Source organism: Bos indicus x Bos taurus, chromosome 4 (genome assembly GCF_003369695.1).
Source record: "Bos indicus x Bos taurus breed Angus x Brahman F1 hybrid chromosome 4, Bos_hybrid_MaternalHap_v2.0, whole genome shotgun sequence".
Lineage (NCBI taxonomy): Eukaryota > Metazoa > Chordata > Mammalia > Artiodactyla > Bovidae > Bos > Bos indicus x Bos taurus.
In genome coordinates this window covers 53,742,902-53,757,878 of record NC_040079.1, presented here as the reverse complement: position 1 = coordinate 53,757,878, position 14,977 = coordinate 53,742,902, and the positions used below count along the sequence as shown (strand labels likewise).

The window sequence follows — 14,977 nt, the reverse complement described above, 5'->3', positions numbered from 1 at the left end:
TCAAATGGTTAAGTCAATTTTTCTTGAATTTTAAAAAAGTTTCATGTTTTGTTCAAACGTAATTTCCCTTCTTCAATTCTATGTTAGTAAATTAAATTAGGTAATATTTACATTAAATTATTATTAATATTTATATTAAATTCCTTTTTCAACTAAAGGAATATCCTTGTGTCTTGCTATAATGTTAAACAACTGCTTTTAAACTCCACTAAATCCAAATTTAGAAAGCAAACTTTGAAAAAAATCTGGTATTTTCATTAACTCAAGATACATACTGCAAATATGCTCCCTCAGGCATTTCGGGGCTACATTCCAGTACACGGTTTAGTAGGTGAAAACTGAAATAATTGTATAATATCCAAAAGAAACAGAAAACTTGCACTAAGAAACAATCAAAACCTACACAGTATCCAACAGTTAACAACATGACTTTTTAGTTGTTTGGCTACTACAAAAAAATGAGTTAGAGAAACCATTATCTGTATTTCTATCACAAACATTACTCTTAAAACACAATCTACATCTGATTTAGGACCAGATCTGAAATACAGATTAAAATTATTCTTAGTTTATTTCTCTGGGAAAGAGCCAAAAGAAGACAGAATAATTGTACTCATATACATCCTTACACTCTTTTATACATTCTGGGGGGGTGAAAATCAGATCAGCATGAGTCAAAACTGGCAATAAACCCATTATAAAGAAAAGAGTGGCACTAAAGTGAAATTTCAGAGTATACTGCTTTCTATATACCTAACTGTGATCTTACTTAAAAACAAGTATTTACAAAGTTTCTAGAAAACTAGAACCAACTTGATAACTAGGGTTTCAATCTTTATTTTGTCTCCATAATATTCCGCTGTGAGCAGTTTCAGCTACACATTTAAACATCTAATGTGATTTTATGTCCTACTCACACTACTCAGTATCTTTATATAAATTTATAAATATTATAAGTGACATTATGCACAATATTACTTATAATATTTTCCAGATTAACAATTTTGACTTTAAATAAAAACTGGAGCATTTGGGCTTTAAAATTTTTTCAATTTCTAAATTCTTTTTAAGAAGTCACTGATGGAGACTGAATTTAAAGTTAAAAAAAATGCTACCTTTTGTAAATTTTAACAAAAAGGGATCATTATGAACAAATTTATTAATAAGTAAATACTGTTCTAAACAAATAATCAAGTAGCACTTGACAATGGCAAACAATGAACTTTCTTTCCAACCACAGGAGCTTCTATTGTAGGAGCTGCAGCATAGAACCTTATGACAAACAAAGGCTACATGAATAAGACTGTGAGAGTATGGTACTGGATAAAGAAGGACAAGGGAATTCAGGCCAATAAACTTTAAAAGTCAATGAGTAAATTATATCAGAAAATCAACTTCCAAGAAAATATCAATAGCTAACTACCATAGCTACAGTAAATCTTTTCCTTTAAGAATGGAATACAAAGTAATTCTTACCATAACAACATACATACCGGTAGAAAAAAAAATTATTCACATTCTAAGAGGTTTTTCTTGCTGTGTGTGTGTGTGTGTGTGTGTGTATGTGTGTCAGAGAAAGAGCACGCACGCGAGAGCAAGAGAGGGAGAGAGAGCTTACAAAACTGAAAATGTGAACTAAAATCCATTCATATTAAGATTTCATGACCACAAAAAATTTAAGAAGAGAATATTTTCCTTGAGGAAAGAATAATTTCCACAACTGGTTAAAAAAGCACCTATGAAACTGTGCTGTCAGCTTGTCACAATGGAGGTTTAGGATTCCTTAACTGCACCATAACAAAAGGCATTTCACAGCATAACTTTAGGGAAAATGTTATCTGCTCTAGAATCACACAAATAACAATTAAAAACTCTTCCAAAAAATTGTTTATAATACACAAATTTTTCTGGGTAGCAGCAGTTGCTCCTGTACGTGTCCTTTAAAAAAAATATGAAACAGAAGCAACAGAACAAGGGAAGAAAATCGAGAAGGATAAGAGCAGCAGTAAAAAAGAAAAGTAAATACTTAAATACATTAAAGAAAGCTTAAAATAAGGAAACAGTACTGTGTAACTCTTAATTATTCCAAGTAAAGTGCACTGCTTAAATTGTCTTCTGATAACATTTTCCCTATGTTGAAAACATGAAATTTATGAATTGGTATTTTTGATACTAAAAAAAAGAAAAAGACATTCATTGTTGCAGCCCTGATAGCTTTCTTCCAGTACTTTTTAACCATTCAGATGTATTTTGTGGGAATATTTATTCACAGAATTTTGCTTAATACATTTCTTTCTATACAAGACTGAATTTAAAACTCTCTGTAACATTTTAATTATAGTAATAACACATTAATAAATTATAAATTAACAAAATCTTCATGTCTGCTTTAAAAAATCATTTATCAAATGCTAAACTCCAGATTATCTGGAAAATTAAAGATGCAAATTGCTATAAATCTGGCATCCCAATTAAATTCTGATTTTTAAAAGTATATAAAAATGTCCCTCAAATTATTCCAAGTTCCACTCAAGAAAATTTTATTTTACCCTTTTCATAAGTTATTAAAGTATTACAACCTGCTAAACATTTTACCTAAATGTAGGAAAACTGCCTGGAGATGCAAAGCACATTACATGAAAAGAACAAATAAAAATACCCGTTAAAACAAAGTTATTATAGCTGGCAGCACTTAAAATTGGTAATTATCTTTTTTAAGTTGCATAGCTGCAAGATGATTCATTGCTGATTACCTGTTGAGCAGTTTTATTTAAAAAGGAAATAACATATTTAATAAATTGCAATTCAGTAGATAATCCTAGATTTAATTAATTAGAATATAATATGTAACTTGATTTTTTATTCTTTGGACTGCATTCTGATAATGTTAAACCTTTAATTTAAAATAGTAACATACTGTAGCTTTCCTATGTAGAAGCCTACTTCTATTCTTGGGGAGAAAAAAAAAATCAAAGAACTTGAGATCATGGTCTACATTCAGAGAATGTTTTACTGCTTGATTACATTTCTTGGTTTCACATTTAAGACTTTAATTTTTAAGAAGTAAATTACGTGGTCTTCAATTTAAGAACTGATGAATGCAGGAACATCATGTTGGGAAAGTAAAGGTCCCCAAACTAAAAACCAAAACAAATCAAATACAAGTAGTTGTGCAGCCCTAGAGAACTTAATAAAAAGTAAATCAACTTTTAAATCAGTTAACTTTGGCGTCTGAATACAAAATGTTCATCAGTATTACCTATGTAGATGACTACTAAGGGATGTGCAGCATTTTCAAAATCCCTGTGTGTCCTTTATATGCATGTTTGGTACACTGAGTTCTGTGGCAATTGTCCTCTCTTCAGCAGGATTTTTTCCCTATATGATTGTCCATCTCTGCATTACTGAGTCTCACAGAACTCAGATATCTGGCTGAGTGTGTCTGCAATTTTGTTTTTGTTTTTCCAGAGATAGATCTTCATATCCTCTTGGTTTTTCAAGCATCTTGAAGTCAAGGAAACCTGTGTAAAAGCAGATACATTAAGCTTAAGCAACGGTTCATGATAGTAATACAAATCAAAATTAAACACCTATCTCCCCATGAACATTGCTTCAGACTGTAAATTTTCATACACTTAGCATTTTAAAAAGCTGATAAAATCTGTGTTCTGCAAAAGAAAAAAATCAAGGACACCAAAGCACAAATTACAGCTTAAAATTGTTACCAAAAAAAAAAAAAAAACCCAACAGTCCTTCCCCCTCCACAATAAAGACTATCAATAGAGTACAGAAAGTACAAACACATACATGTATACACAATTCATTAATCCCTTTCCAAGTAGCCCAAAATCTCAAATTAAAAGTAGTAAATGATTTCCTAACTAATCAAGACCTTAGACATTCATGTATCTCTATTTTAGGCTGACTACTAAATTCATATGCTGAAGAGTATCGCTACATGTTGCCTTAAAAAAAAAAAAAAGCTTTAACAACACCGAATCCTCTTCCAACCCATACACTTTTAATCTAGGACAGCTAAAGAGACAAGAGGATTCATCATTTGACAAAGGCAGTCAGAACAAAGCCAAAAGGTGAGTTGAGAAATTCCATGTCTATACATTCTTAGAAATGACTCATCATTTGAAAAGACCCATAGAGACAGATTCCATCGATTCACATCCAAACCCAGGTTCCACATTGGGAAAAAAAAAAAAAAAAAAAACTAAAGAAGAAGATAGAAGATAACACTGATACACAGGGTAAGGAAACTGAAATGTTGTTTAAAACCAACACACGATGTTGCCCATGAGATGAGATGCCATGTTCCCACACATCCCATAAGCTGTGACCCTAAAATAAAGATTTAGCTGATGAGACCAGGTAATAACAGATTTTATATCATAAAACTCCACTTACACACAAAAAAGTTTATTGACTAAAAAGACAAATTTTACTTATGGGTGAAAGACTTAAGACATATTATTTTGGTCCATAAAATACTATATTTCATTCTATTAGCATTGGTGTTAGTACTTCTCTTAAAAAGCTTCTATAAATTTTAGCCATAGCTTTACTTTAGTGACCCAGATGTAAGGTGACACTGAAGACATTCCAAAGCATCTTCCTCTTCAAAATCCCTTTAATAAAGTGAGATAAAAGTATATATGCATGCATCCTCAAAATATCACTCCCATCACCTTCTCTCACACAGTAATCGAATTCCAATTCATACTTCAAATGTGTTCAGGTGTGATCTGAATCATCTCATGGTAAAAAGGTTCAAAAGCTGATGGTTCAGCCAGGACTTCATAGTTCACAAGTGTAATCCTACTGTTATTAATTAATACAGAGGTCTCAAAGTTGCAGCTCTTATTCCAGCTGCAATAGCTGTTATTAAGTCACCTCAAATCTTCTTTGTTAATATTCTAACCTGTTGCTCTTAAATGATCCTCATTAAGAACAGAATTCCTTGAATGTGTTTATTATCACAACACCTCATATTTAAGACCACGAGTTACTGAAATAAAAGGAAGTTGGGGGGACAGCATAGGACTAGAACTTAGGATACTATCTGCTCTAGTTTCCTGCCTGCAATCACAGACATTCAGAAAAGATTCTTCTGTGACTACGTTGAGTCTCTGAACACAGAGGCAGTACCTCCTTCCAAAACAATTTCAAGACTGGCTAAAATATTCTGCCTTCATGTAAAACACAATACTTTATACCATTCTGAAGTGATACAAATAAAAAGCTTTTCATACATATGAAGTTAGCAATTAACTAATTTCAAAGCTAAATGTCGTCGTTCAATTCACTTCATGGAACTCAAAAAAAAGCAATACACAAGTGAGGTTTTGAGGTTTTCATTCAATTTACTATACATTTTCAGAAAATGCAGAATCATGAATAAGCTATGTCAACAGAAAACAAATTCTGTATTTGGTTTAAAAATTCTTTTTTTCTGTCTCCTGTGTAGATAGGATACACAAATGAAAGATAAAATTGAATGAATGACTATAAAAACACCTTTCTGTGGAAAATGTTGTCACTAATAACAGCAAAACAGCAAACAATACAATCTTTGGGTTCAATTCCCAGCTCTACTAAGGAACTAGCCATGTGACCTTGACAAGTCAAGTTTCTTACCCTCTCTAAAACTTAAGTTTCCTCATCTGCATTATGGGAGTAGTTAAAGAGTACTGAGCTCAAAGAATTGTTATAACAATTAGATGAGTTATTAATAGATGTAAAATGCTTAGACCAATGCCTGGTACATAATCAGTTCAGTTGCTCAGTCATGTCCAAGTCTTTGCGACCCCATGAACTGCAGCACGCCAGGCCTCCCTGTCCATCACCAATTCCCAGAGTCCACCCAAACCCATGTCCATTGTGTCGGTGATGCCATCCAACCATCTCATCCTCTGTCGTCCCCTTCTCCTCCTGCCCTCAATCTTTCCCAGCATGAGGGTTTTTTCTAATGAGTCAGCTCTCTGCATCAGGTGGCCAAAGTATTGGAGTTTCAGGTTCAACATCAGTCCCTCCAATGAACACCCAGGACTGATCTCCTTCAGAATGGACTGGCTGGATCTCCTTGCAGTCCAAGGGACTCTCAAGAATCTTCTCCAACACCACAGTTCAAAAGCATCAATTCTTCGGTGCTCAGTTTTCTTTATGGTCCAACTCTCACATCCATACATGACTACCGGAAAAACCATAGCCTTGACTAGATGGACCTCTGTTGGCAAAGTAATGTTTCTGATTTTTAATATAATAATGCAATATAAATGTTAACTAATTATTACGACTGAAGAACTATAATATATTGCATTACCTAAAAAACATACCTGGGAAGTTAGGAGAGTGTGGAATTTGATTCTGTTGCTAACTACATAACCTTGGATTGTTGGGACAACATGCTTCTTAATGTCATGGAACTTAATGACTCTGACCCGGGCTTCTCATCGGTAAAATGGGGTCAGCATAGTAGTTCATGGTGTTTTTGAAAGCAATAAACTAAGTTAAAGTGCCTTAAAGTACGAAAATTTTAGAGTTTACTTAATACATGATTCTCTTCAGGAAATCAAGAAAATTGTTTCTTTGTAACTTTTCATGCGAGTTTTCTATACAGCAGCCTAATACGATGTCTGGAACACATACACACCTCAGTGACTAAATCAATGAATAAAAATGGTGGTTGAGAATGGATGACTCAGGTAACAGTTTAAAAAGCAATTTTTTTTAAAAAAGGGAAAATTACCTATAAGACAGGAAGCTGATGGTTAATCTGAAGGGTGCTCAGGGCAAGATCTATTTACTTCAAACCATTCATCTATGCAGCTAGAAAAGTAAAAAACAGAAAAATTGAAACACGTTTAATTATCTATATAATAGTTATAATAAAAATGCTTACTTCTTGACATTAATATCTCTACAGAAAAAGAATTTGATTTTTAATGATATTTGACATACACAAATAAAAGGATATTTTTATTACATTCTGATTATTCTAAGAAGGAAATACATCTTTGCAAAATTATGCTATAAAGTACTTTAAGGTTTAAACAGAACCACCATTCCCAAAAGAACCTGAAGAACTACCACTTGACCAACATTCAAAGTTAAAGGCCAAATCTGGACAGATATCTGTCTTCAAAACAGTTGTTCAAATTTATGCAAATGTCAACCACAGATCAAGCTTTTAAACTTTAATTCTTGACAGTACTATATATCACATTTTAAAAGACTATATGGGAGTATTGAAAACTTAATTCTATCGTTTTCTTCCGACAATACATGTACAGATACAAATAAATATACCATCATCCATTTATAAACTATCTTACAAGTTTATAGGAAGTTAAATATCAGGGTGCATATATAACTATCATTATAGATCTGCTTTGTTCAATGCAGTAAGCCACGAGCCACATATGGCTATTTAAGCTCATTAAAATTAAAGAAAAATCCACTTGCTTAGTCACACTAGCCACATTTCAAGCGCTCAACAACCACATGGCTAGTGGCTACTCTACTAGATAAAACAGACACAGAACAGAAAGTTCTATGCAGAAAGTTCTAACGATAAACTCAATGCCTTAAGAAGGTTAAGTAATTTGCCCAACAGCTAGGAAACTACCCAAGCAGATTTGCTTTTAAAGCGTCAAACATTCTCACAGTTAACAGTGCAAATTAATATATGCCACAAAGCCAGATGGCTTGACTAATACGCTAAAGGGCAAAATTAATAGTTATCCTCACAGGTTGTTTTCATAGGTAAAACCAATAGGTAAATTTAAAAGGAAAGAAGGTAAAAGATCCCATCCACATGATATTCTTACAAATATTTTAAAACAATTTCTGTTGCCATTAAAACTTTTGCTGTCTAAATAAACATGCCCAATTTGACTTACAACATTGTTTTCAACTTGCTGTTTGACTCACTTCTGGTCTACCAGAATGCCTCTTAACAACAAAATACTGAGAACTGAACAAAATACGCCAGATGCGTTAACAATTCCCAGTACATCTGAATGTACAGTTCTGTGATCTAAAATGGGTACTTCCTATTTTATAACCATGTGATTTCAGTTCATCTCGACAAAGAAGGCCATTTAAAATCCCCCCTTCTTAGATTAACTGCTATGAACCCATGTTCTTTAAAATATTATATCCCCTCCCAAGATCCAGCAAACCGTGTGTACATATTCCACAATAACATACAGTGCTGCTTCCACGCTTTACATATCGAACCTTTGTTATATGTACTGAAAACACTCTGACATCTAGTTTTTTACTTTTTTATAGTATCATGATGCAAAAAACAGTTCTAAATTTTAATGTAGTCAAATTCTTCAACTTTTCTTTTAACTTTTTATGGAGAGGTTACCTTAGCCCCCAAAATAATTCCTTGCCATGAGGTTAAGAACATCTCTCTATATTCTTTCCAATATTTTAGACTTTAGTTTCCATAGGCAGTTAATCTAGAATTAATTCTTATTTCAAAAGTAAAATACAGATTCAATTATTTTTTCATGTCAGTAACTAATTGATTCCAGTGCCATTCAATGAATAGTTTATTCCTTATTATCTTTACTATACTGTAATACCAACTTTGGTAAACCAATTTTTCCATTTATTCATGTTAAACAAACACTTATATAGCATCTATTATTTGCCAGCACTTTCTAAAAATAACTCATTTAAAACCTCACAACTACTCTACGAAGTTAATAATAGTGCTTCATTTTATAGATTAAGGCAGAGAAAGTAACTTGACCAAGATGATACAATGAATTAGCAGAGGGGCTGGGATTCAAATTTTAGGAATCTTGACTCTTAACAGTTCATGTTCTTTCAGTTCAGTTGCTCAGTCGTGTCTGACTCTTTGTGACCCCATGGACTGCAGCACGCCAGGATTCCCTATCCATCACCAACTCCTGAAGCTTGCTCAAATTCACATCCATCAAGTCGATGATGCCATCCAACCATCTCATCCTCTGTCGCCCCCTTCTCCTCCTACCTTCAATCTTCCCAGCATCAGGGTTTTTTCCAATGAGTCAGTTCTTCACATCAGGTGACCAAGTATTGGAGTATTGGCCATGTTCTTTACCTCCATGCAATGCTGAATCTCCATTTTATATGTATGAGTGTTTATGGACTCTATTCTTTTCCACTTACTTGTCTATATTCTTTCCACACCACCCTAATTAAGAGTCTTACAGTGAATCTGTATAGGCTAAGTACCCCATCACCACCACCCAGCATCACTTACTTCTTTAGATTGTCTTGACTATTCTTGACCCTTTGCTCTTTTGTCCATATATATGCAAGAAACAACTTGTCAAGTTATATGAAAAAACTAGTTGAGATTTGATTGAAATAGTATTAACTACATAGATTTGGGGTGCAGTGACATCTTTACAATATTGACTTTTCCCATCCACAAAATCATATGCCACGTATTTATTTTATTTATTTATTTATTTTTACACGTATTTATTTTAGACCTCCTATAATATCTTCCAGGAATGTTTTAAAATCTTGAATATCTTATTGTAAGATTTATTCTTAATAAATCTTATTCCTGTTGCAGTTTCTGTTGCTATTAATGTTACTATCCTAAAAAAAGTTATATATTTTTTTACTGGGATATGAATGCAACTGATTTCATATGTTGAGCTCCTATCAGACAACCTAAATTCTTATTAATTTTAACATATTATCTAATACTTATTTTTTGCTTTTGCTTTTAAATTAATAATAAATATTGTTTATTAAGTTAATACAGTCTTCTTCCTTTGCTAATGTGGTAAATTATATACATAAATTTTCTAATCATATAGTGTTTTCACATTACTATTAATAACATAAATCCAATTTGGTCAAGAGGCTTTATTTTACATATATACTGATGAACTTGGTTTGCTACTATGTTTTCAGATTTTGCATTTATGTTCATAAATGAGAGTGTCTTTTAGTTTTCTTTCTTAGACTGTTCTTGTCTGATATGGGTATCAAGTATATACTATACTCATAAAATACGTGGGAGAACCCTCCATCATTATCTACTTTTTGGAGGAATTTATGATTATTAACACAATGTTTTGTTGTTGCTGTTTAGTTGCTAAGTCATGTTCGACTCTTTGTGACCCCATGGACTGTAGCTCACCAGACTCCTCTGTCCAGGGGTTTTCCAGGCAAGAAATACTAAAGTGGGTTGCCATTTCCTTCTGCAGGGGAACTTCCCAACCTAGGGAGAGAATCTGCGTCTCCTGCATTATAGTCAGATTCTTTACCACTGAGCCATCACGGAAGCCCATATGATGTTTTGGCTATGTGGTAAACTTGTTGTCAAACTGTCATAGTAGGCCTGTCTTTAGTTTTTTGGTTTGGCTTTTTAAAAAATATTTGTTACTTTTTGGGGTTAGTCTTAACAACTACTTAGGATAGTTACTAGTTTATTTGGATTTCCTATTTCTTTTTGAGTCATTTTGGACAATATAATATTTCTAAGGAAAATACCTGTTTTGTTTAGAATTTTTAGGTGAAAATATAAAATTTTGCACAGAATTGTCCAACTATTTTAATTCCTGTTATATCTAAAGTTATGTTTTCCTTTTCATTCCAACACTGTTTATTTTTTCCTTCTAGACACAATCTTGCCAGTGGCTAACCTGTTTTATTATTCTTTTCAAAGAATCTACTTTTGACTTTGTTAGTCTCTATTCTAGTGTGTAATCTTTTCATTCAGTTTCTTCTTCTCTGATCTTTGTTTCCTTTGTGTTTATCCTGCTATCAATTTTCTAATTCAGGTAAAAACTTAGACTATTGATTTCCAGTCTTCCTTTCCACAGTAACACAAATCTTGCAAGGATCACTCTAGAAAAATGCTGGAAAGGTGTTCATTATTATTCAGAATATTTTCTACGTTCCATTATGATTTCTTCTTTGATCCATAAGTTACTTAAGAGTACTTGTGAAGATCATTTATCTTTTGTCGTTGACATCTAACTGTGCCCAGAGAACAGAACAGCTTTCTGTATGGTACCAGCTTTTTGTGGTTTACTAAGACCTACCTGCCTTGTGGCCTAGTACATGACCAATTTCTATAATGTTTTGTATGTCCCTGAAAAGAAAATGTATTCTCTCAATTGCTGAGTGTAGATACATCCATTCATACTCATGAGATCAAATCTGTTCACTGTACTGCTCAAGTTTTCTAGGTCTTAACTAGTTATGTGTATGCCTGTTTGACTCAATGAGAAGTATATCAAATTTTCAATTACCATGATGATTTCTCAATTTTTTCTGACCATTCTACAAATATTTTGACTGTGTTCTTTGGTACAGAAAGAATGGAGTTTTATATACTATTATCATCATACAATGATATGGAGGGATTGATAATGATAATGGAGGGATGCCCTGGTGGCTCAGACAGTAAAGCATCTGCCCACAATGCGGGAGACCCGGGTTTGATCCCCAGGTCGGGAAGATCCCCTGGAGAAGGAAATGGCAACCCATTCCAGTATTCTTGCATAGAAAATTCCATGCATGGAGGAGCCTGGTGGGCTACAGTCCATGGCGTCGCAAAGAGTCGGACAGGACTGAGCAATTTCATTCATGGATCATCATACAATACCAGTAATACTTTTTTCAATAAAGTTAATTTTGTCCAATATTAATTTAGCTTTGTCAGTTTTATTTATTTAACATTTGCCTGGATATAGTCTTCTATCCCTTTATGTCCATATTGTTCTGTATCCCTTATGTTTAAGTGTGCTGCTCATCAACAGGATATACCAACCTTTTGATTTGTTTTCACCTGGTTAGTTTGACCATTTGGATTTAGTATAATTACTGATATTATTATAATTATTATAATTACTGATGTAATTAATTTATTATAATTACTTATTTATTTTTGCCTCTTTGTTTTGGTATTATTTACTATTTTCTCCAACCTCCACATCCTGCTTTTAAATAAAATTCCAAGTTATTTCCACTATTGCTTTTAAAGTTATAGTTTTCTGTTCTTTTTGTAATTTACTTCAAATCATCTTAAATCAAATTTTCCTTGTTGCCCTAAAACCAACACTTTATCAGAAACCAGCTGGGCTTTGGAGTCAGACAGACATGGCTGGAATCTCAGTTCTTTCATTTATCACTAGCCATGTGACCATGCCCCCCAGCTTACTTCCTCAACGGTACAACGGGACTGTTATAAGGCCTACGTAAGATAACCTATTCAAGAAGCTATGGACAATACCTGGGTCATAGTAAATGCTTAACAAATGGTAGACTTTGAGATGCAAACAGATTTTTATTACCAACAAGGGAAAAAAGGCCTTTTTTTTTTTTTTTTAAAGAAATGGGGGAAGGGAGTTTCAATGAAGAAGAAACCTTTCAGCCCTAATTACAAAATTTGAAACTTTGAGAAAGGTCTTTTAGTCTAATATCAATTTGGCTAACATAAAAATAAACTCACCCTTTATGATATATACATAGACAAGGCAGTCGTGCTATAGTATCTCCCTGCTGCAGTTCTTCAAGGCATATTGCACATTCCCCAGCATCTTTACTCAGAACGTCCTCTGAGAAAAAAGAAAATGCATTTAGGACAATAGAACTGAAAGAATTATGTGAATCCTAACTTCTACAGAGTGGTGTCCGGCATATTTTTGTCAGAAGCACATAAAATTCAGCACCTATATTTGAAATACTATTTGTAATTCACTAAACAACGTTTACCTTTACTTACAGTGTCTCTCAATTTCATTTAGATTTCACTGAGGCATTACAGTTAATACAAACACAGTATACAATCTTCCAACTCGCAAACAACTTTGCTATAAAATTTTATCAGTAAGTCCATTATTTGTAATTTAGAATTCATCCTACTAACCAATATTAATCTCGTGCCCAAAGATCCTTCCAGAGAAGGCAATGGCAACCTACTCCAGTACTACTGCCTGGCAAATCCCATGGATGGAGGAGCCTGGTAGGCTGCAGTCCATGGGGTCGCTGAGAGTCAGACACGACTGAGTGACTTCACTTTCACTTTTCACTTTCATGCATTGGAGAAGGAAATGGCAACCTACTCCAGTGTTCTTGCCTGGAGAATCCCAGGGACAGGGGAGCCTGGTGGGCTGCCGTCTATGGGGTTGCACAGAGTCGCACACGACTGAAGCAACTTAGCAGCAAAGGTCCTTCCCTGGTGGTTCAGTCAATAAGGAATCTGACTGCAATGCAGGAGACTGCCTGCAACACAGGAGATCTGGGTATGATCCCTGAGTCAGGAAGATCCCCTGGAGAAGGAAATGGCAACCCACTCCAGTATTCTTGCCTAGGAAATCCCATGGACAAAGGAGAGGAGCCTGACAGGCTACAGTCTATGGTGTCACAAAGAGTTGGACACAACCGAGAGACTAAACCACCACCAAGCTAGGTCAAAAAAGTATAGACAGTGTAACATGGCAGAAAAGACATTAAAATACTATTATAATTTTTAAAATTCTAAAGTAACAAAATTGCATAAGTTAAAGAAATCATCTCAAATACAGGACTTTAAAAAAATATGCTTAATTCAAGAACATACAAAACGAGGGAAATCCAAGCTTCTGTGTAGATTCTGAAAGGGACTTTTAGAAATGAGGATTTCAGACAACTGGGCTCAACAATTCTTAATCCTTTTCTGCAACTATCCAAAGTTTATCCCAGACACCAATTAGACTCACTTGAAAAAGGCCCTGCAGGGTATTTTAAACACAAATATTACTGTAGTGAAACCCTTTATGAAGCAAAATTTCCCTTTGAAAAAAAGAAAAAGAAAAGCAAACAAACAAAAAAACCCACCAAGGTTTTCTCAATTTATGTTTTATACTGAAAATTTAACTGATATTTTAACATTAAATTTTAATTTTTGAAAGGATCCTGCCTAAAAATATCTTAGTATATGCTTTGTGACTCTTTTTAAACAAGGAATAACTAAAACATGCCATTACTTTTAATATGGAGAAACTTAATAAGTTTAGAGAACACAAAGCAAAAGCAGGAACATGCAATATAAATTTGTATCACAAATAGATAAATTATTGCTTTGGAAATAAAACTCAAACAAGCTAAAAGGGAAAAGCTGCATTAATCTCTCCCTAATGCTTAAACATAGACCAAGGTAGGTAAGTTTCCTAATAGTTCCTTTTAGAAAAATCCATTCTGTAAATAGTTTCCCCTTCAGTGATTCATTTTGAGACAGCACATTAAGAGGAAATACCGCTCTATTTGGTCTGTAGAAAGGAAGGTATCAGTAGATTATTTACCTATTAGGCTACAGAGGGCAACAGGGCAACTTCCACAGCAAAAGGAAGGGCCTTGGTAAGAAGGTCTACGCTCTCAGAATTTAGGGAATACGACTGAGGCAATTTTAGCTAACTATTGGGTAGCTCACAAGCTAATACATCACATCAAAGATTTAACCAGAAAAAGTTTTTGGCAAGTGGAACTGGGTAAACTGGGGAAAATGCTGATTACCACCCACCTATAAAGACCCGCAACACCTTCTGGAACTAACACCAAAAAAAGGATGTCCTTTTCATCATCAGGGACTGGAAGGCAAATGTATGAAGTCAAGAGATATCCAGAACAACAGGCATGTTTCGCCTTGGAGGACAAAACGAAACAGGGCAAAGGCTAACAGTTTTGTCAAGAGAACACGCTGGTCACAACAAACACCCTTTTCCAACAACAGAAGAGATGATTCTACACCGAATCATTGACTGAATTGTCAATACCGAAATCAGACTATGTTCTTTGCAGTCAAAGACGGAAAAGCACTTTACAGTCAACTAAAACAAGATGGAGCTGACCGTGGCTCAGATCATGAGCTTCTTATTGCAAAATTCAGACTTAAACTGAAGAAAGTGGGAAAACCACTGTCATTCAAATATGACAAACATCAAATCCCTTATGATTACACAGT

The 14,977-nt window shown here is 34.0% G+C and overlaps 1 protein-coding gene across 2 annotated transcripts in view; it reads right to left on the bottom strand.

Moving 5' to 3' along the window:
- Positions 1-546: 546 nt before the first annotated feature.
- Positions 547-14,977, bottom strand: part of ZNRF2 (zinc and ring finger 2) — a 93,842-nt gene continuing 79,411 nt past the window's right edge. The window contains exons 3-5 of one of the 2 annotated variants that reach the window (XM_027539441.1): positions 12,488-12,593; positions 6,758-6,837; positions 547-3,521 (exon numbers count right to left, since the gene is read on the bottom strand). In XM_027539441.1, coding sequence (XP_027395242.1) covers positions 6,780-6,837; positions 12,488-12,593 — 164 coding nt within the window. In that variant the 3' untranslated portion in view covers positions 547-3,521; positions 6,758-6,779. Of the gene's footprint in view, positions 3,522-6,757; positions 6,838-12,487; positions 12,594-14,977 lie in introns of those variants that run through there. The other variant, XM_027539443.1, reaches the window with a different exon arrangement.